Below are 22,598 nucleotides of genomic sequence, written 5' to 3'. Positions count from 1 at the left end.
ATATCGACCACTGTACAATGCCTCGTTATGGTACAGGTGCCTTCATATTATAAAATTTCTGGTTGATTAATTAATCAAAGTCTATCCCATTACGAATGCACGATATGATCTGGGTTATTTCGATCAATTCTACCCCTTCTCAGTCGACCGTACTCGAATTTCACACCTCTCACTGACATGTGCGTTGCAAAGTTACTCGCACCAACGAACGAATAGCTTCGTTGACGGCACCAAAAATGTATAATCCACTTGGACACATTTGTATTTTGCTTCGGGCAAATCGATCTTTTTTAGGTCGTCTCGGGTTTTTCCTGAAATGTTATCGAACTTTATGTTTTCCTTATGATGATAACGAAATCTGTTTATAGCTGGAAACGTTTGTATTTATACACAAAAGCGTCCCGACTCTACAGCGTGAACACCTATACAATGGTTCAAGAGGTGTGAAGCCTCTACACGGTTGTAAATTTATTTCCTGCAATGTGTTGTCCCAGGGTACAGCATGCATGTTCTGGGCCAGATCTGCCCATTTTTATAGCCGTATTCTAGAGATGTCACATGATGCAAGGTTGGTAGAAAGTACTTTCCTGGATTTCCTGAAGCACAAGAAATGCAGCTAGCTAAGATGAAATTAGTCTCAAGTGTGTTCCCATTTATATAAAACTTGTCCAAAGTTTGAGTGGGATTCTGAATGAGAAACTCTTTTTAAGCTTGTTGAAGTATACATATTTTAGTTAGTCCAATGTAGATTCCATTATCGTTCAATGTCCTTGAAAAAAGACACCACAGTTGAAAAGTTGGGGTTGCTTTAATAAATATTGTTTGGTGTCACTTGAACCTGCATTTCTTGAGTCTGAATTTAAGAATAACAGTTACCTGTCACAGAAATGGATTGTCCTCTCTTACTATACAACGAGTAATTTGGACTCTAGAGGGCGCTATATATGTTCACCATATTATCATACGGATGCACTCTGGCTGTATTTCTTGATGCACACACCTTCATACACACCTACAAACAAACACACACACACACAACTATTTCAAAAACAAAAACATCAGGCAAACATAATAGTAATACTTATAACCAATATAATTTTTACTTGAAAAACTTTGAAAAGAAAAAATGTTCAAAATACAACTAAAATAAATCATTAATTTCAACTTCTTTGCAAATTTTCCTTGTAAATTCACAACTGTGGCTAAATATGCTGTTATGTCATATTTGCTGTTGCAGCTGATCATACATGTACTGTTATGCTAAATTCTATGCTGAAGATGACGGTTATCTGTACACAACATATTTCATTAACTGATGACTGCTTGGATAATGTGTAAAAAAATTTCATCAATTTTTTCTTGTTCTGTAGATATACATTTACTTACTGATAAAGGGGCGTATTTATTCTCTGCAGATACTGTTTGTTGCATATAAAAGTCTTTTCTGGTATTCTAAGACTGCGTATACTTTAACTACCACTTGCTATTGGCAAAACCCAAACTTGGTACTTAGGCATAACTCAAATGATTCAATGACGTAATTTAGTATATGTCAGTCAAGAAAACCTGAATTATACCATCAAGACTGCCAGAAGTACTACTACTATGTGTGTGTGTTAAGCAAAATGTTCATTTTAAGGCCAATAAAAAAAAGAATTGTTTCTGGTCAGCACGTGCATCACTTAAATACCCTAATGTCAGTCTTTTTTTTCATGGCTGTCCAGTCCATGCAGTCTGCAGATCCGGAGGGTGAGGGGGGGGGACACAAAAATAACCCTCCCTACTTCAGTGAAGCCGACTGCAGAGCCAATCATGAACATGCAAATGACATCTCCCCCACATACACACTTGCTGTAAAGTACTATATAAAAAGAACAGTAACTGCTATATATAGTAGATTGAGTGACAGGTTTGTTGAGAATAAAAATAAAAATTCGCATTGTTGCACCACTTTAGACAAACTGTCCTGACCAGAAACAATTCTCTTTTCTTTCTTTTTTGGCCGAACTGATAATTAATTGTATCAAATTTTACTAGGGTAAAGTTCCAGTGTATGTATATCCCACTATATGTATTTAGTCTATGCAAAAAAAAATGAAACAAAAAAAATTCTTCAGTTTTCAAGGAAAGCAACAAATTCCGTAAGTTGTGCTAACTGGTGTTCACTTGGTATGGGTGGATCATCAGTGGAAACTGAAAGACATAAAATAAAAAATAAAGTTAATGTCTATCCTTCTACACATACATCAGATCAGTAAAACCTGGTAACACTTTGTTCTTGTATCATGTCTATCGGTTATAATTGGGTAACGTTTCGTTTGTTTAGGTAAAGTCAGCAGAGTTTGACAAAGCCTATCGACCTAACCAGGCAAAATGTTACTTATTATATCATGCTCAACCCATTTAGAACAAAAAATATGGAATATATACTCTGGTCGTTCTATGTCACAACAACGCGCGTCTATGTCACTGGTTCTGCTGTGTTCAAAATATGAGTCAAAACGTTCAAAATTAACATTATGTTCCTCACTTTTTCTTTGATATTACTGGTATTGGTATAAGTATACTTTTCAACAATATTTTTCTTCATTCAGCTGGAAAATACTCGTAACCTAAGTGTTTGTCGATAGACTCCGTAGTGACAAAGACCCCTTAGGTCACTCATATTTTCCTTGGCTGAACATAGAGAATTATTGGGGAATAACATCTAATTATGACAATATCAACTTGTGTATGAAGGAAAGGAACACATAGGGCACTGAACTATAAATACAGAATCAATATAACTAGGGTGAATCTCACTACCTTTATTGTTCCTACACTGGTCCACCATTGTTTCATGGCACCATAGACAGTGGAGGAGAAAACCACACTATGATGGGACTTAGCAGGCATACATATTTATTAGATGTATACTGAATATTCATGACTCCTAAGTGCTTATTACCTTTAGCTAGTCATGAATAAGATTTGAGAATACTGTTTAGGTGACAGATATGACAGTGAATACAGCAAGTCTCTTACTGGGCTAGGTCTCAAAGACAACCTCCACTTTGCTATGTAAGACATCTTACCTTGTTTTTTAGGTAAAATAAGTTTATTTGGTGAATCTACTCCCCATCCTTCAGAGACAGCAGCTGTTAAGAAATTCCACAAGAATTAGAAATATCACACCATGTCAAATTGTACAGAAACATCTCATTCTGTCCTCTGAGCTGTATAAGTTTCAGTAAGCTTAGGCCATGTTTACATGATGCCATTTTCAAATTAATATGGAATTATTTTGTTGCGTTTGCACAAACCGTTTACACTAAGACATCAAAAACACACATGGATAAACTGTCAGTGATGGCAATATGACAAAATTATTGCCTGTCAGGGAGGGCAATATGACAAAATTATTGCCCGTCAGTGAGGGCAATATGACAAAATTATTGCCTGTCAGTGAGGGCAATATGGCAAAATTATTAGTCAGTGAGGGCAATATGACAAAATTATTGCCTGTCAGTGAGGGCAATATGGCAAAATTATTAGTCAGTGAGGGCAATATGACAAAATTATTGCCTGTCAGTGAGGGCAATATGACAAATTATTACCTGTTTATGGATTGGTGCTCTTTAAGAACAATTTGATGATCAGTTGAAACGACATCAAAATTTTGGTCAAGAGTGCCAACCTTGGGGCAGGCAAAATTGTGACTATACTTACCATTGACAGCTTGCTCCGTAGGCATTCCTAGAAACATTATAAACTCATCAAGACCAATTGATGAATACGCCTTGGCTATCAGTTGGAATGATCTTGTCCTAATATTTTCTATAGAGATCAAATCACAAAACAATTTATAAAGTCAGTACTTGCGTATCAAATATGAATCAACCAAACAAACAACCAACCAATGAATGAATGAATCAACCAACCAATTAGTGTAATCAATCAATGAACAAATGAATCAATCAATCTATGAATGAATGAATGAATGAATGAATGAATGAATGAAAGAATGAATGAATCAATCAATCAATGAACAAATGAATAATTAGATAGACAACACATAAATAAGTATGTAAATAAATAAAATGATAAATAAATTGTTTGTTTGTTTGTTTGACAAGTCTTACCTAGTAATGCTTGCATGATAGGTTTAACACTCTCTGACCAATCTTGATTTAAAGACTGGTAAACTCCTGGAAACTCTCGTAGCCACATTTTCTGACCTACCATCCAGATATTGTTGAGTTCTGGATTACTCTGTGAAATGATGACAAATAATTTTTTAATGATAACAAGGACGTAAGATCTATTTGCCTTTCCTTGTCATTTCATCATGATTACAAGTAAGTTCCCTACCAGTGTCTTTATCTATCTGAGTTCCCCACCAATGTTTTTGTTATGGTTGGTAAGTAGGTCCCTAGTCATTTTACCATGCTTCCCTACCAGTGTTTTTGTTTGTTAAAATAGGTAAAATCTCCCTGAGTTCCCCAGTCATTAATCCTCTTTATCCCTAGGGGTATTTGTTTGTATGCAATTATTAAACTCCAAGTTGGGCAAATGAGGATTAATCATTGTTCCATACTGTATTCGTTTGGTAGGTATACCAGAGACAGTTAAAATCTACCTGAGTTCCCTACACAGTGCAAGTATATCTAGGTATAATTTTGTAAATCTTGCCAAATACGCCAGGTTTTTCTCTACTGAAGTTATCCTACCAAAATTATGCTATAAGATATGGAATTCTATTTTACCAGTTACCCTTCCCTGGACTGGGACGCTAAAACCTTTAGAGTGGCCGTCACTTTAATCTCAGACCACCTGGTGGTCTGAGCTTTAATATCAAATATTGATGTATCACAACACTATGAAAGCTATGAACAAGAGACAAAAATGGACATTTGACAGTGCTGTCTGAAAAGGAAAGTCTCCAAGATGACCAAGCTACTACTAGTAGTAATATATACTCTGTCAACAAGTTTACCCCCATAACATTTGTTGTGGTCAAACACACAGGTACAATATAAAGATTTCAAGGCCAGGGAAGGTTTTCAGACACAAACTTCAACAAACATCACATCATTACCAAACTATACTAATTGTTTGAACACATGTCTGAGAATCCCATCTGCACAATTTGTGCAAATATTTTGACTTCGCTTCCAAAAAAAAACTACTTTTACTTTCAATAAAGTCAGAAAGGCGTCATCTAAGGCTTGTTTGTACTCTACTTGAATACCATTTTCGGTTTATGTGTGCATTTAAGGGAAACACAAGTGAGTCTCATTTCACCTTAGCTACATTTTGTAAGCTTAGGAGACCCAGAAATGTTGCTTTCACCAACCCAACTCAACCCACAGAAAATGACATCCGTCCACTAGAACATAGAGAAGAGAACTTTGTTCATATTCTTGTTTAAAGTTGCTTGGGGTCAGATACTGGCTATGCATCATGGCACATATCTCATACCACTAAGACCAAAGCAGGCAATCAAACCCAGGAACTTTACAGAATACTAACATAGCAACTCTATGGAAAATACACAACAAATAACTCCTGCCTTCAACTACCACACTCAAATACAGATATTTACAAAAACTCATTTTAATCCAAGAACAATCACAAACTTATCCCAAAATCCATGCACATGGGGGTTTTGAATTCATTATTTCCCCAACACAGATTGGGAAATCAAAATTCAAAATCCCCAATCACCTGGATTCTAGGCTATCACAGGCTATCACAGACTGGGACAAACTCGACAATAGGTTGGTTACATCTAGATCAGTGAAAGCCTTTACAGGCATCCATGCAGTAGTGTGACTAAGTGTTGTACCCTCCACTCGCATTCATTATATACAAGTTATTAGTTCTTCAACGTTTTTATACTTTGGACACTGATTGCACAACCTCTCTAAAATACAGCTATGAAAACTGCCAAATCTGACTCAGAAGAGACATACTGTAAACAAGCTAGCAGCTTTACAACTCTTTTAACCCTTGTCTAAACAATGTTGAGGTCATTGTTTCAAGAGGTGTGACACTTCTAACTTTGTTTGCTCATCAGAATTCCTCACCCTAGTTAGTCTCGCTACAAGACTTTTATGTTTTTTTCTAACTGTAAGGCACAAAGGGTGTGTGCTTCAGAATTAGGAAGGTGCACAGTGAGACAGCGAGACTACACCCCGGTGTAAAGAAGGCCTCTCCTCTGCCAGCTTTACCAATTTTATAACACTATGTTCAAGAAGTTGCATGATACAGAGTTGGTAAAAAAGACATTTCTTGGTCCCCTAGGCATAAGACATACAGTTGAGATATACAGGAGAAATGAAGTTACCTTGGTGTTTGACTCATGGTGTTTCTAACACAAAGCTAGATATAATTCACTCTAGACTAACAATAACAGAGACACAACCCACAACAGGGTCCTTGACAAGTGATAAAGCATTGCTATTCTTTCAGTGCAGTAAAACCGGACTTCTGCTGAAATGATTACACATGGACTTCATGATTTGAATGGCTTCAATAGTTTACTATCAAACCGATATCAATTTTTACAACTACAACATCGAGGGATTGCCAAACAATTGTGTGTATCATACACATTTTTTGTTCCCTAAGAACAATTTAGATAGATAAGAAACTGGGTTCCCACAGACCACACAATACAAATATAAACAACATCATCTAACCCCTACTGATACACAGGCACACACACATCATCCTTGGAACAAACAAGCCATTGAAAGTTATTGCATTGAAGGCTCAGATTTTGACACATACAAGTGTATTGATTCAAAGTTACAAGTGATATGCATGTGCACATACAGTGCCTGCTTGTAGGCAGGAGTGTGGTGTTGTTTATATTTGTAATGAGTGGTCTGTGGAAAGCTTGTTGCTTATCTAACTAAATTGTTCTTGGGGAATATAAAATGTGTATGATATGCCCAGTCATTCGGCAATTCCTCGATGTTTTAGTAAACTTGTTTACTTCTACATCCCCACTGTGTGCTGCAGCTGTACAATTGTTTATCTGGGGAATATAACACCAAGAAATTTTCAGTTCTCCAGTAATCAGTCTCATCTTGTGCTTCCCCTCTAAGACGCACTACACTTGTGGGATTCTCTGGAATAAGTAAAGGACTTTCTGTAGTGATATACTGATAGTCTAACTAACGTTTTAGTGAAAAAAAATATTGCCATCTTGGACATTTTACCTTTATAAGTTTTTTATTGTCATCTTGGATGGCTGCTATTTGCTAAAACTAAAATCACATAGAGCAAACAAATACTATAACTTACAACTTTAAGTGCCTGTGGAATCCTCTTCCAAAGAAATTTAGCATTCGTCCTGTAAGATAAAATTATTAGGTATTAATATGGTATTAATATGATATTAACAGTTTCAAAAACTTATTCTTCCCATGAACAACAATAGATGGGAACAAGCTTGAAGATAGTGAAGTACAAGCTGTATGTCTTGTTGCTTTCAGAACATCCATCCAACTGGACTAAGTGCCCCCTTTCTCTCGATTGATCAAGTACCTGTTATCTGGTCATTAAACTTATTTACAGATACAGACAACAGTTAAATCTGTATTCATGGTGATGCTTATACAAAGAGCATAAAAATTGTTACTGTACTCTCAAAGTCAAATAAAACACACGTGTATGCATGCACACACTCACATGCATGCACAGACATAGTGACACGCATGCATGCAAATGATGTCAGATATGTAAATGAGGCACTAATGGACCATGTCACTCAGTCCATCAAAAAATGTTAGATGATTGGATTCAAATAAGGAAAACTTCTTGAATTCACTAGTTTTACATGTTGAGTTTGTCTGTTACTTTACCTGGTGTGTGGGCCATCGGTCACTATGGTAACAGACTTTTACTTGGTGTAGCAAAAATTATACATATTGGACCCATCTCTTACAATAGCAACATATTTTTATTTGGTATATGGAAAGTTATCAATTGCACCCATCTGTTACCATGGCAACATTTCTAATCGGTGAAGCAAAGTTATACATACTTAATCCATATTACTATGGCAACAGACTTTTGAAGAACAACACTTATAATACAGAAATTTGGACTACATAATTATACTTACATGTCATTCTGTAGTAGATACAAACCAAGTAACTGAGAATAGACAACTGGTGTAGCTATACCACCAGGACTCTGGAAATAGAAAGTATACAATCAATGAGTAAACATCAACATTGAACCTGAAACCTAAATACAACATGTAGTAATCGTAATGTAGTGTTGCCAAGAATCAGGATTAAGAATATGGTCTGTATAAACACTACAGGTTACCACTACATGTATTTTTGAAAATATCTAATGTTACAATAGCCCCATCTACACGGCACTAAAAATCCTACCTGAGGTAGGATTCAGGATAGTTTGAAACCCGTGTAGACGCAAACACGTTCTGAAACCGTCCTGAAACTGTCCTGACTTAGGACACCTTTGAGAGGAGGATAGACTTGTGTCTATATCGTAGGAAGGTTAGAACGGAGATGACGTGTGTTCCGTCCTGACAGTACATAGGATGAAGTCAGGAGGGTTTCAGGAAACCTCTCAAAGGTGTCCTAAGTCAGGACGGTTTCAGGACAGGTTCAGGACGCGTTTGCGTCTACACGGGCTTCAAACTATCCTGAATCCTATCTCAGGTAGGATTTTTAGTGCCGTGTAGACGGGGCTACTGTGTGGTTCTCTAATGAAAGACAACAAAATTTGTTGTGGGGTAAAATGATAAAAACTATGTTTCCTTGTGAATCACCACAAAGTAAGAGATTGAGGAACACCAAATTTTAGTTGGTCACAAGAAATTACTGTATCAGTGGTGTGTAAAATTGGTTTAGAGGTCACACAGTTGATCATCATAATCTTTCTATCTCCTTGATTATATGAATGTTTTGAACTGTACATTTGATTGATTATGGTTGGAAGTACAAGTACATGTATTTCTCGGAGTGAGCATGTCTAATGCTCTCTCTCTTTTCACATATCTATGGGCTATCTATTTGTCACAGTCAGTGTAAGCTCTGACCACAATAGTGGTCTGAGGTGTAAGCAATCCCTTCATCTCAACAATACAGTGATCATGATTATAACTGTCTCTTTCATAGTCATCATGTCTTTGTTTCTCTCTCTCAACATGTGATCACCCACAAGTCAATATTGCTAATTGATAGATACAAATCATGGCTATGCTAGGGACTCTAACCCTATTCCTATCCCTACTCCATACCTCCCCCGACCTCCCTAGCTTGGGTACAAATGAGCATTTTAATATTGTACAGTCAGCACTCAGGCTGTCTTACATTCTTGCTGTGCTGATCCTCATCAATAACAAAACAAAGTTCGTTTTGCACATACATCATATGAAGGGTCAGAACTCAATTCAGTTTGATAAGAGTGATACAAGCATCTCTCATATCTCTGTTTCTACCTTACATAAACACTCGAACCTTTAACAATAAAGCATGATAAAATAAAAGGTATTATTTATCTATCTTGATACTTGTTGTCATTCGACTCGAGGGACTCTGATGAGACAGACATCTCATGTGCATCATACGTGTTAACATCTTTGAAAGTTTGGGTCATGTCCCAACAATAATACTAGTGTCTAAATATACATTCTACGTGTGGTTATCTGCTGGTATTCATTCGCAAACTGGAAATACATGTTACCTCTAGTTCTTGCCTCTCACATTGTTCTGTCATCTTCGCAAAGTCTACCGTCGCCATGTTGGAGCAAACTAAACCGGAAGAGGGATTTGACCATAAAAGCTAACGGGGGAGTCGAACTCGTCGTCGGCGTAACTTGCCTATGTCGCGGATATTCATACGTTTGCACATAACATGTCGTCATAATTTTAATCTACCGATTAATTTAGTATAAAGAGGTAACTTTTCCTGGAATTTCATTAACGAATTGATATATTTATTTTGTGTTAAATATATGTACACAGGAATGCTTACTAATGGATGAAAATTACGTTGAAATTGGCTTAAATGGCTTAGATATTAAGTTCTCCCCCAAAATTGCATCGATTATACTTTTATTTTGATAAACATTACAAAAAAATCGAACATTTTATTTTACCTCTAAGCCATGCGCTTACCTCCCCATCACATAATAGCTTGTTCCAGTCCCAGGTTTCCTCTAGGCTCGGCTATCAAAACAAAGACGCGGCGTGCAATACCGGTCGACTACGTAAACTTTTTGATGTTCTCGGGTGTCCTGTCCACTACAGAAGTTGTTTAGATATTTCCAAATGTGTAAGTACCATGCTGGTTTTATTTATTTTAGTTAGCGGTGCGAGATTGTTCCACTGGGGGAAGATTATTTGTCCGGCACTTCAACGTTCCCAGTTACATTTTCATGAAGTCGCGTGTCCCGTTCAATAAATGGAGACAATGTACATTGGCGTTTGTAAATTGTGTGATTCGAATGACTCACGCAGTTAGACATAATATTCATTAGTTATCCATGAATACCATACCTATATTTGTTAATCTCTGTCTTCATTCCATTCTGTGATTGATTTGTTTAAAGTACGAACAGAAAAGCGATCAAAACGACGAAGCCGTCCACTGACCCAAAACTTACTGTGAGTGACCTCGATTTGGTAGGTCACTGTGAACGGCCCTCCGACAAAAAATGCAATAAATGAACTCAAAATTGTCGCTTTTTAACGAATTGAACTTGTTTTGACCATATTTTTGCTCTCTAGAATACATTGTGCGATTCTGTGGGAGAGTTCTCGACTCTTTTTTACAGAATTTCAAGGAGACGGTTATTGTGTCGTCAAACCTGGGTTTTGATTGTGGCCGATAACGTTTTTATTGCGACAACAACATGTCATTTTCTATCTTCTCTGTGCATTGTGTGATTACTTATTTTCATTCATGTCGCCATCTTGCCGCTGTATTAAATGGAAATGCATTGCCTGTGTCTTTCCAAAATGCAAATATTTTTGTAGCCCATCTGTCACATTTCTAGCTGTGTTTGATGTTGATATATTTTGAACCCCCAAGGCATCTAGTATTGCATATTACTCATAAAATCCTATCATTTTCCCTAAAAGAAAGCTGTCATTGTATTTTATTAGTTTGCCATTTACGAAAATAATGGACAGAACTAAAATGACCTCTTGCAAAGATAATCAAAATGCACTGAAGAAAAAAATGAATGTAACATTAATTTTATAATGTTTGTAACTTCTCTTGCCTAGCCTAGTCTAACCTAGTCTAATGTTTTTGTTTTTTAATTTCAAACAAAATTTTATATTTACCAATAAATCATAAAATAAAGATAGAAAAGAAATGAAATTAATAGTTTCACTACTGGTAATAAAACTGTCAAGGAATATCTACACCTGCAAAATTGATGATCACAATGTAGCTGGGAAACATTTATTTTTTTAACCATCATCCCCAATATATTTTTTTGAGCGTAGCTGGGAAAACGTTTATTTTTATAACTATCATCCCCAATATATATATTTTTTGAGTGAAACATTTCAAATCTATGCCTAAACCCTTTTATGGGAGGAGCAAGTGAACATAATGAAAGAACTCTCACCAATAGGTGTAAGTTTTTGGCATTTTTTGTGCTGTTAAATATAGTTCTGTATGTCTATTTTTTTTGTACTCACGTTTATGTGTTATCTTCAACTGATCTAGTTATAATATAAAGCAAACAATGATATAATTTACTAGCATATTGACATATTGAAACTATTTCGGGTCTGGACATTATATTTTAGATTAAAAACACCAAACCTTACTGAATAACAATCTAAGCTAGCATACTACTTACTAGTGTCACTGTTGGCTAACACCATACATGTAGGTACATTGGAATGTTACAGTGCAGTGTTCACTTGACAACTTTTTACATTCAAGGGGGCTGAAAAATTTGTGACTAATGTACTCTCTACTAAAGGACAAACTTTTTTATTGTGATTCAAAATGATAAAATGTGAGTCACATTGTAGAGAATAAAGAACATCAATTTTTTTTGTGGATCATAAGAAATTGTTGTGTGTAAAGTGAAACTTGAAAATGACTTGGATAGCATACTACAATAGTCTGTAGTGTAAGATACATGTATAGACATTCATGATATGGTCAGCCTGCACTCATGGTTAAGAAGCCTGGTAGGGCTGAACAACACAACTTATCTTACTGTCTACATACTTATTTTGCCGGTTAACCTGGAATTATGCAACTTACATTATTGTTTGGGAAATGTTAAATTTCACATTTTTACTATGTGACCGTAACAGTGTTGGTGTTGGTTGTGTACGCTTGATTGTGATATAGCCGACTGCAAGTGACACCTTTCCCTTTTTTTAGAGACAAGGGTGGGAGAATCTTGGGTTCTTGTGAATGTATTTTTGAGTATGATTTTTGTGAAACTTATATCAAGAGGCCACTCAGAAAGTACAAGAATTTGGTACCCATGCTATCATGTATAGTGCATGTACATTGTAGTCAGTGAGAAGTGTGTTTTTTCATGTTAAAAAGTACATAATAAATCTTTGTCAAAATTTTGATGGTTGGATAGATAAAATTTACACTTACTGTTGCCATACAACAGAATGTCAGTTGTCCTAGGAATTCACACATACATACGTCAGGGAGATCTTGAGATTTGACGTCTCGGATGATACTTGACGAAGCGGACATACGGCCACTGAACTTTAAAATGTAATCTCTGATTATAGATATTATAAATAATCCCTAGTAAATTGACTACACATCATCATGACTTTTCATTGAATTGTGGTCATTCATTGAAAGCTGAAATACTTTAGGACAATACAGCGAATGATTCAATCACTCATAACATGTTAACTTTTGAATGACAAATTACCGGGTATCTTGATTAGAATTTAGGAAATGTGATTTCTCTTTGCAATTTCAATTTTGTTTAGTTGGTTTAGCTGTTAATGTAGGTATTTCTTTTCAGTGACATAAATGCAGAAATACTAGAAATTTGACTAGATAGTGACTTGACAGCAATACTTGTGCTAGAAATTGTTTATTTTCATTACAATTTTGCTCAGTTGGTATAAACTTTTATATTGTAGGTATTCTTTTCGGTGACAGTAATACAGAAATACTAGAAACCCGTTTTTAGTGACTTGACAGCAAGACTTGTTCTAGAAACTGTTTGCTTTCAATCTGATCTCAATTTTATTTCATTGGTACATAAAGCTTTTAATGTAGACTATTCTTTTTATGCAGAAATACTAGAAACCCATTTTAGTGACGACAGTAATGCAGAAATACTAGAAACTCTTTTTTAGTGACTTGACAGTAATGAGAAATACAATGCTAGAAACCCATTTTTAAATTTTAGTGACTTGACAGTGATACATGTGCTATGGTAGATACAATGTATTGTTCTAGAAATTGTTTACTTTCATTACAATTTCTATTTTATTGCATTGGTATAAGCTTTTATAAATTGTATTTGTAGGTATTCTTTGCAGTCATAGTAATGTAGAAATACCATTTTATTGACTTGACAGCCAGAAATTTTGTTAAAAATTGTTTACTTTCATTACAAATTTGTTTAGTTCATAAGCTTTGACAGGTATTCTTGTTCAGAAATACTAGAATTGATAGAGATAAGTATTTGAATAACTGGAAATTTATTGACTTAGCATTTCAGCTACAGTGAATTCAATTTAGGCATAAAGCCATAACCTATCAGATCATACAATATTTACAATGATAATATTTGTAGATTACTTGATAGCTTTTTATTTAAATATGTCAAAGAGACCAAACAACTTTCTATTGAACCAAAATATAAAAAAAAAATTTGATGACCTGACACTCTGAAATGTTTCCCTATAATAAGGTAGATCTGTCCAAAACAACCTCATGTCAAAATGTGCTAAAACAGTTGAACACATTGAACTATCCACACCATGGCATGGAGTGGAGCAGAAATTACAGCTCTTTCGTCCATGGTGTATAAATATTCATAAATTTACCTTGGCACTTTTTTATCTCAGATTGTCCTCCCTGAAAACACCCAGTCTCATCTGAAATATTTGTTAAGTTATAGTTTGATGAGATAGACTGTTGTCATCAAGTAATCATAAATGAATGATGGGGAGAAGTGTGAAAATGTTTAATTTGAAGATAGTGAAACTCGCATATTTTGAGTGTTGACATGCATGTACATGTAGGTTGGTATCACTATGGTTAGTACGTGTAAAAAAAATTAAGGCTTAAAAAAAATGTGTGGTTCCGATTACATTTAAAATAGGTGGGGTAGGTAGATTTTTTATTTTATTATATATTTTTTTCATGTGTGAGTGTCTAGTTCAGGTTTTCCATTGTTTTCTATGTATGTTGTTTATTTCTTCCTATCAGCTGTACAGCTATTACAGATTGGAAGAATAGTTTTATATTGTCTTTTTAAGTTGATGTCAAAACTCAACTCAGAGGGTTTCCAAATGTTCTGACTAGCCTTCACCCTGTTAACAGAGCATCATCGCATCAGTAAAATCATTAATATATAAAAACTCATACAAACAAAACAAAATTCAGAAAAACACTGTCACATATAAAATTCTAACACTAAATAATGACTTAATGAAGAAAATGTATAGGTAATTTATACATGTTGTAGTTTTGATCTGTAAGATGGATATGGTGAAAAAAAATGTAAAGTGATGTTACAATATTTAAGTTGTACATTGTGCGTGTAGATACAATGGAAAGTAAAACAAATGTCGACATGCTTTGGTGGTTTTGTAAAGATGGATTACTATAAACATGTGATGTGTAATGTATGTTTTAGGGTTTACATACTGTTACCGTAGTAATATTGATATGTGTACATTATTAGAAGACATCATGTGTATTACAATAATCATTGTTGTAAAACCACAAGGCTATTCAGTGTATCCGCTAGTGAAAGAGGTTGTTGTTGTTGCGAGTCAAAATGATCAACTCCTGGATTTCTTGTGAGTCATTATATAGTAAGAGATAGGAGAACACCAAATTTTTGGTGCATCACGAGTTATTGTGTGTCAGTGGTGTGTCAAATTGGCTTAAAGGGCACACTGGTTCTTTTCTTTCCAGAAATTCCAAACTTGTAGTATATTGTGGGTTGCAAGAATGATTTCAGTGGATGGTCTTTTTATTTAATAAGATAATACATTTTTGGGACTTTTTGTTAGCGAAAAAAGTATTTTTGCTGTTGTTGACATGTTATATTTTACCATCCATGACAAAGTGGAATGATATTATTGAGAAAACTGGAATGATATATTAAAATTAAACAATCAACATTTTGGCAGATCATGGTGAAAAAAGATGTGATTTAATTTTGGAGAAAATGGTTACATTTCTCCATGAATAGTGTTGTCCTGTCTACTATATTTATATATAATGACTACCTTAAAGGCCCATGATTGAATCCCAGGTTCTTGCATTTGTGCTATCTAATCAGTGAAACCATAAGGATTAAATACATGTAGAGTCATTCTTTTGTCCGGGCCGAATTTTTTTCATTTCTCTGCCAGACAACTGCCCTTAACAGAACACTGGATTAACCATAGAAACAACAACAACAACAACAACAACAACAACAACAACAACAAATTTATAGTATGTTGACAAATAAATAATCAGGTTTGTACTAGATTCACTAATATTCACAAATTGACTAACACATGTAAAGTAAAAGGATAAAACTGATCATAACCATAATATAAAACTTATTGGAAACATTGCACATAACCAGATTTCCCCCTTCTCTGACTTTGAAGTTTTGAACAGTACACTATGCACTTGTATTTAACCAGATTCCCCTTTCTCTGATTTGGAAGATTTGAGCAGTACAATCCAATCAATATTCTGTTCCTTGAACAGCAGTAACCATTAGATTGTAACGATCACTTTACTAAAACCATTATGGTGTAGACGTGTCTAGTACACTTATTGAAATGAGATGAGAGTTCTTTATCACATGTATCTTGCAGTTATAGTTGTAAAATGAAAAACTCTAAATAAATACTAAGTGAATGTTTTTGTATGTCTTTATCTCAGGGGGGGGGGGATAATGAATTATGTAGCTTTTATAGTGGTAAGTAAAAATTCACTGTGTGCTTGTATTTTTGATGGCAACTTAGCTTCCAGTGTTGTTGTTCAAGTGATACAAGAGGAGAGTTCTTTATCACATGTATATTGAAGTTAAAATGAAAAACTCTAAATAAATACTAGGTGAATGTTTTCTTATATTTATAGGTATCTCGGAGGTGGGGGTTGGAGAATACTGTAGTTTTAGTAGCAAATAAAAAATGACTGTGTCCTTGAATTTGAATGAGTAATCTTTTAGTTTTATAGCTATAATACAAAATGTATATTTCCAGTGATATGACGAGATGAGAGTTGTTTATCACATATCTTGTAATTAAAGTGGTCGTATGGATTAGGATTTGGTATTTATTTTGCATTTTTAATTTATAAAACTATTTTATCATGGCTTTTTTCTTGAAAAATCAATGTGAAACAACATTGACAAAAGTTTGTGTTTGTAACTCAATACAGAGCAAAAAAGCTAAAAAATATGTAAAAAGTTTGTTATTTCATCTCTTTTGTTACAATAACAATCATACATATTCATTATGCTTTTGCAATTTATTGAGTTACAAACACAGACTTGGTCAATGTTGTTTCACATTGATTTTATAAGTGGGAATCCATGATATCGTTTTATAAATTAAAAACACAAAATAAATACCAAATCCTAATCCATACGGCCACTGTAAAACAAAAAACTCAAAATAAATATTAGTTACTACAAGTTTCTCAGCTTTTTTTTTGTAGTTCAGTGGAGAAGGGATTTGGAATTTATAAACATAGTTTTAGTTGGAAATACAAATGTTAAGTATACACTTGAATTTTGATGGTGACTGATCTCTCCAATCCAAGTATTGATATTAGATGTCGGATGAGAGTTCTTTATTACATGTATCCTGTGACTAAAATGAAAACTCTCAATAAACATTAGATAGGTTTTACATCTCTTTATCGGGGGTGGGGGGTGGGTGGGGGGGTTGAATAATAATGATAATAATGTAGTTTTAGTTGCAAATAAAAAATATACCGTTGTAGTGTGTGAATTGTGATGACAACTCATCTGTCATATCACATTACATGTAATGGTCCTGTCATATATTGATATGAGATGAGAGTTCTGTATCACATATATATATGTATATATAGTGGTTGAAATGAAAAACTTAATGAATATTAGGTACAATGTTATCTCGGGGTGTGGTGGTGGTGGTGGTGGGGTGTGATGGTGCTGGGGTGGGGGAGTTGGTTGGTTGGTTGGTTGGACACCCACCAATGATAGTGTACTTTAATAGTTGGAAATAAATAAATGTCAAGACTACACTTGAATTTTGATGACCACTGATCTTTTAGAGTTTAACGGTCTACTCTACATACATTGTATTCATATGAGATTAGAGTTCTTTATCACATGTATCTTTATATGAAATACTCTAAATAAATATGAAGGTAAAGTTTGCTTATCAGGCTCTCATCTCTCATCTCGGGCAGGAGTTGTATAGTTTTAGTTGCAAATAAAAGTGGTGACTGGATTCTTGAATTTTGATGGTATGAGATGAGGGTCTTTTTAAGATATATTGTGCCTCATGATTACAATGAAAAAGTCTAAATAAATACTAGGTAGATATTTTGTCATTTCTCTCAAGCAGAACATAAAATGATAATGTACTTTTATTTGCAAGTAAAAATGTACGGTATATTTGAATTTCGATGTCAACTCAGCTATCAGTTTTTACAACACTCTACATGTAGTCCACATATTCATGTATTGATATGAGATGACAGTCCCTTTATCACTAGTATGCATTTGTGATTAAAAAAACTCAATGGAAAACGCAAAACAAGTACTGCATGTAGGTACAGGTTTCCTTGTCTCTCAATCTCTGGGGGCTGCATGAAATAATTCAGTTTTGGTTGCAAATGAAAATACAGTGTATTTGAATTTCAGTTGATGACTAATCATCCAGTGTTGTCACAGCTGACAGAGTTTGGAAATTGGCAATATACATACACTTATATACAGTGTACATGTACATTTGTACATGAAGTAGTGAACATTTTGTATACAAGGATGTAGATGATATCAGTAGGTATATAATTGGATTGAAGTTTTGCATTGTAAACTACATTTCAAGTAGTTTCACAGAGAAGAGTATATACTGTATCATGTATGTACATGTACTTTACCAGTGTGCCATCTAAGCCAATTTGACAGGCCAATGACACACACAATATCTAGTGATGCACCAACATTTGGTGTTCCCCTATCTCTTACTATGTGGTAACCAGTGTGCCCTCTAAGCTAATTTGATGTGCCTCTGATGCGCACAATTTCGAGTGACACACCAAATTTGGTGTTCTTCTATATCTTGCTACATGTATGTGCTGACTCACAAGAAATGCCAGTTTTTACCATTTTGACTCACAACAACAAAATTTGGGTATCATTAGAAGGCACACTGGTACTTACTACTACTACTAGTACTAGCCTAATATACATTTTGTAACAACATGTACATGTGTACAGATAATGATATCTGAATGGTGATTTCTACAGATTCCCTCATCCACACGAGTCAGTCAAAATCATCCAATAGTGAAGTGATCAGAGTGCTCCCCACTATAGAGAAAGCACGGTGCCAACACCATCTTTTCCATCTAGGCCGCCATGCTTGCTAGGTTTCTACTGTGCTTCAAAAGTGTTCTACCATTCTTGAGCTTTAGTAATCTTTGAATAACAAGGCTAGAGATCTTTTTAGTGCAGAAATCAAATGGTGACACTATTGGCATCATCTCAAAGTGCAAGTTTAAACCCAGGAAGAATTTGCACAGACATTTTTATTTCATACTAATAATATAATTTGCACTGTCATTTTGGCTAAAGCTTCATTGAAATAAATAACATGAAGGAAATGCTAAGGAAGGGGAGACCATTGTCAAAATACCCATACGACTTTATACTCTAGGCTACAATAGTCCAGACTGTAAAGATGAGAGACCCTGGTTGAAAATATCTATAGACACTTGAAAAGGAACAAAGGACAGTTTAAATTGGGTGCTTCAAGGCATCTTGGTGGACAAAACAAACGTTTCAAATACACAATGAAAGAATTAAATCAACTAGAAGAATGTCTTGTTTGTGTAAAAATATAGAAGCGCAGACAGTTTTTAAGTTTGTCTTTTATTTCTATGTATATTTGTTTTGGGGTCCACGTTTATAGGTGTTTGTCATCTGTGTTGACTACCTGACTTTCGTCAAAGTTAAATTTAAAAAAAAAAAATAAACAACAATATTAGAGAAATTAAAATTATGTAAAAAAGTGTATAGTCCAGCATTTGCATAAAATATGATCTGATGTAAGTAGAATAATGAAAACACTTCTTGTTACATGTATATGAAACAATTAGTATTTGCAGAAAAAATGTTTATGTTTAGACTGTACCCCCACATTAAAAGTAGATTTTATCCACTTTACTAATTGGAAACACAAATATGAATTATCTGGTGTATACTTGGATTACATAAAGAAACTTGTAAGACTGTTCTTCAGTATTAGAAATCAGGAAATGAAAAATATCATTTGAAAAGGTTAATTACAAATGTAGGACCAAAGTGATGGCGTGATGGAAGACTGATCGTGAACACCTGGAGATTTGAAGTGTTTATTCCATCAAACTCGGCTCCAAATTAATGGTAGTTCTTGATCCACAGACTACCAATTCGTGTCATGGGGCTACTATAGTTTGCAGCTGGTAGCCCATGTGGGCTACCACTAATTGTGTAATGATTTAGAAAACAGAAGATCTTAGACATAAAGACATTTCAATACTAATATGTGTACATACTGTATTTCCATGCTTATGGAGTCCTCCGTTTTCCAGTTTACAAATATTGGACTACTAGTCCGTTGGCTACTAATTTTAGAGTGGTAGCCCACTGGGACTACTAGTACTAATGAAAAAAAAATCATTTTTGAGCCCTGAAACTTGTGATAAAAAGGAAAAAAAATACTTGAGTACTAGTACCTGTCAATTCAAAATGGGTCACCATGCACCATGGAGCAATGGAAGACTGGGTGTTTTCTAAATACAAACTTCTGAATGGCAAACACATACATTTATCTTGAGAATTACAAAGGGGTGGCTTTCATATGCTAATTTGTGAAAAATAACTTAAGTGTTTGGAAAAAATAAAATATGTTCCCCAAGGTGAGTGACTATATACAATAAAAGAGTCTGGGTCGCCATACTTATTATACTCTTACTTAACTATTAGTGTTTTTGTTACAGGAACTAAAGCAAGTCAAATCTGCCCTGAAAGTCCTCCAGGCATAATACTAGGGTTCCACTATACATTGCATCTCTCAAATGTCTATGGTTCCACCAAAATAACGGTATAAAATATACACGATTTTCAACTTGTACTAGGTTTTGGAACTTTCCTTTGTCGAGGGACTGGAGTATATTCTCAAACCTGAAGCATAACGTAAATACTCATTTTAATACGCTAAAGTGAGTAAAATGGTATTCTCCAATAGAACTACTGTAAATTTTGACTTTTGTGCTAAAGGCTTTTTTTTCGCTTATTTTGCAGGAAAACAAAAATTCAAAAATAAGTAGTGACTGTACATAGCCAGACTGGGAATTAGTAAAAATAAGTACATGTAGTGACTAAAATGCCTTTACTTGTACATGAACACAATGTACCAGTCTGGTAATTAGTTTTAAAAAATTAGTCTTTGAGAAGAGTTGAAGACTTTAAAATCATAACAGTTTTTAGTGGTTAAAATATCTAGGTTTACAATATTTATGAAATAGCGAAAATGTAGCCATTTTTGTTGCATATTGATATGACTTTATAAGTACCTTATCTTCATACATGTACCTGTCATGTTTGTCAATGTGATATACTAGTAGTTTTGTTTGTTTGTCTACATGATAAATACTAGGTTCCTTCAAAATAAGGTGTTTTATACATGATTTTAGAATATCCTATGTTTTTGTTAGATGACCAATATACATACTTCATGTGTACTGTATTTCAAACCTGATAAACCAGACATGAATTCTAAAAAAGGCAGCAGGGTCATTCCGTTTCACTTGCCTGGGTTTTATTGTGCCAAGCTTTTACACAAGTATGTAGAAACATGTATTGTATTTTGGATGTCTTAATTCTGGACTTATCCTGTTATGTAACCATCTCATCTGTTACTCCACTAATGCAGTTTAATTCTTTACTGGTATGTGGTAGTACAGCTTTAATATAGACGCCATGACTTTTAAAAGTCGAGTTTATACTTCATAGTGTACATGTACATGTGCTATTATACTGTGCACAAGCCAAGATATTGTCTTTGAACAACAAATATGGGTTATATACCCTGGTCATTCTATGTCATGGCAACCCACTGGTTCTGTGGTGTTCAAAATACATGTATGTGTCAAAACGTTCTAACACATGATTATTTCCCCCGGTTTTGCATGAATTATGCTTGAAAAGGTACATTGTATACAGGAGTAATTATATTATTCCCCAATATTTTTCTTCATTCAGCCAGAAAATACTCATGACTTATAGTGTTTGTCTAGCGACTCATGGTGACAAGGCCCCTTAAGTCACTCATATTTTCATTGGCCAAATGAAAAATATCGTGGAATAATATAGAAATGTTTCAGATTATTGCAAAAGGGATGATAGTATTCTGAAGGAGAGTGAAAAGTGAAATGAACTTGAACTGTACTTGAAGATGTCTTTATTTCATTATTTTGCTAATTTTGTATCAGCTTCTCAGAACAAACTTAAATTGATATATATACAATGTACAATGAACATTTTGTACATGTTTCATGTATATTTACATACAAATAAAAAAAATGAATGTACATGTATTAGATTGATGGAATATTTGCAACGATGCCCTGTATCTGAAGGATCAGGAGTGGGCTTTCGGAATGTGGAATTTGGTCCTTGTGTTGTGTTGTATTGCGTTGTGTTGTGTTGTGTTGTGTTGTGTTGTGTTGTGTTGAACAGTATCATTAGTTATTTAAAGGTATGATGGTACATGTACTTCATTAATAACACATTTTTTGACCAGTTTATGAATTAATAAAAAAAACATGGAAGGTGAACAATGATGAGGCAATTATTTCTGACTAGAAGTCTGTTAAGTTTGATATCGCTATCTGAAATATCTTAATTAATTGCAATTTGGTTAATGGATATTGGTAAAGATATTCAATAGAATTCCCAATGAATAATTAATATGGGGTCATGATGTTGAATAAATTGTATGGATGGGCTAAGAGTAGTCAGGGGAAAAATATGGCGAGCAAATTACAAAAAAAAAAATAATGTGTGGCCAGGTGAAAATATTATATCCTGATTATCTAGAACTATATGCTATTTTGTGGTATTTTATAAAATGTAAAGTTTTAAAGTCCCACAAAAATGAATTGTTGAATTA

At 34.4% G+C, this 22,598-nt stretch overlaps 2 protein-coding genes across 3 annotated transcripts in view; one reads left to right on the top strand and one right to left on the bottom strand.

Annotated features, from left to right (window-relative positions):
- Positions 1–1,187: 1,187 nt before the first annotated feature.
- LOC144450837 (COP9 signalosome complex subunit 8-like) lies at positions 1,188–9,780 on the bottom strand. Its single transcript, XM_078141577.1, has 7 exons — positions 9,712–9,780; positions 8,117–8,187; positions 7,294–7,342; positions 4,122–4,251; positions 3,709–3,816; positions 3,075–3,137; positions 1,188–2,193 (listed from the first exon to the last, which is right to left on the bottom strand). Exons 1-7 carry the CDS (start codon positions 9,766–9,768, stop codon positions 2,114–2,116), a joined length of 558 nt encoding a protein of 185 aa, XP_077997703.1. The 5' UTR covers positions 9,769–9,780; the 3' UTR covers positions 1,188–2,113.
- Positions 9,781–10,196: 416 nt separating this feature from the next.
- The window catches only part of LOC144450860 (MPN domain-containing protein-like), a 33,878-nt gene continuing 21,476 nt past the window's right edge, over positions 10,197–22,598 (top strand). For both annotated transcript variants that reach the window (XM_078141603.1, XM_078141604.1), the window contains exon 1: positions 10,197–10,302. In XM_078141603.1, the coding sequence (XP_077997729.1) occupies positions 10,299–10,302 (4 nt within the window). In that variant the 5' untranslated portion in view covers positions 10,197–10,298. The remainder of the gene's footprint in view (positions 10,303–22,598) is intronic.

This window comes from Glandiceps talaboti, chromosome 20, assembly GCF_964340395.1.
Source record: "Glandiceps talaboti chromosome 20, keGlaTala1.1, whole genome shotgun sequence".
In the NCBI taxonomy this organism is placed as follows: Eukaryota; Metazoa; Hemichordata; class Enteropneusta; family Spengelidae; genus Glandiceps; species Glandiceps talaboti.
Note: the sequence above shows the minus strand (reverse complement) of the source record. Positions and strands in the feature narration are given on the sequence as shown.

Excerpts from the sequence above, each read along its gene's own strand:
- LOC144450837 (XM_078141577.1), bottom strand. The coding sequence starts at position 9,768 with ATGGCGACGGTAGACTTTGCGAAGATGACAGAACAATGTGAGAGGCAA. Across the intron at positions 7,343-8,116 it reads TATCTACTACAGAATGACAT|GACGAATGCTAAATTTCTTT; the intron begins GTAAGTATAATT and ends TTTATCTTACAG. Across the intron at positions 2,194-3,074 it reads TATTTTACCTAAAAAACAAG|TTTCCACTGATGATCCACCC; the intron begins GTAAGATGTCTT and ends TATGTCTTTCAG.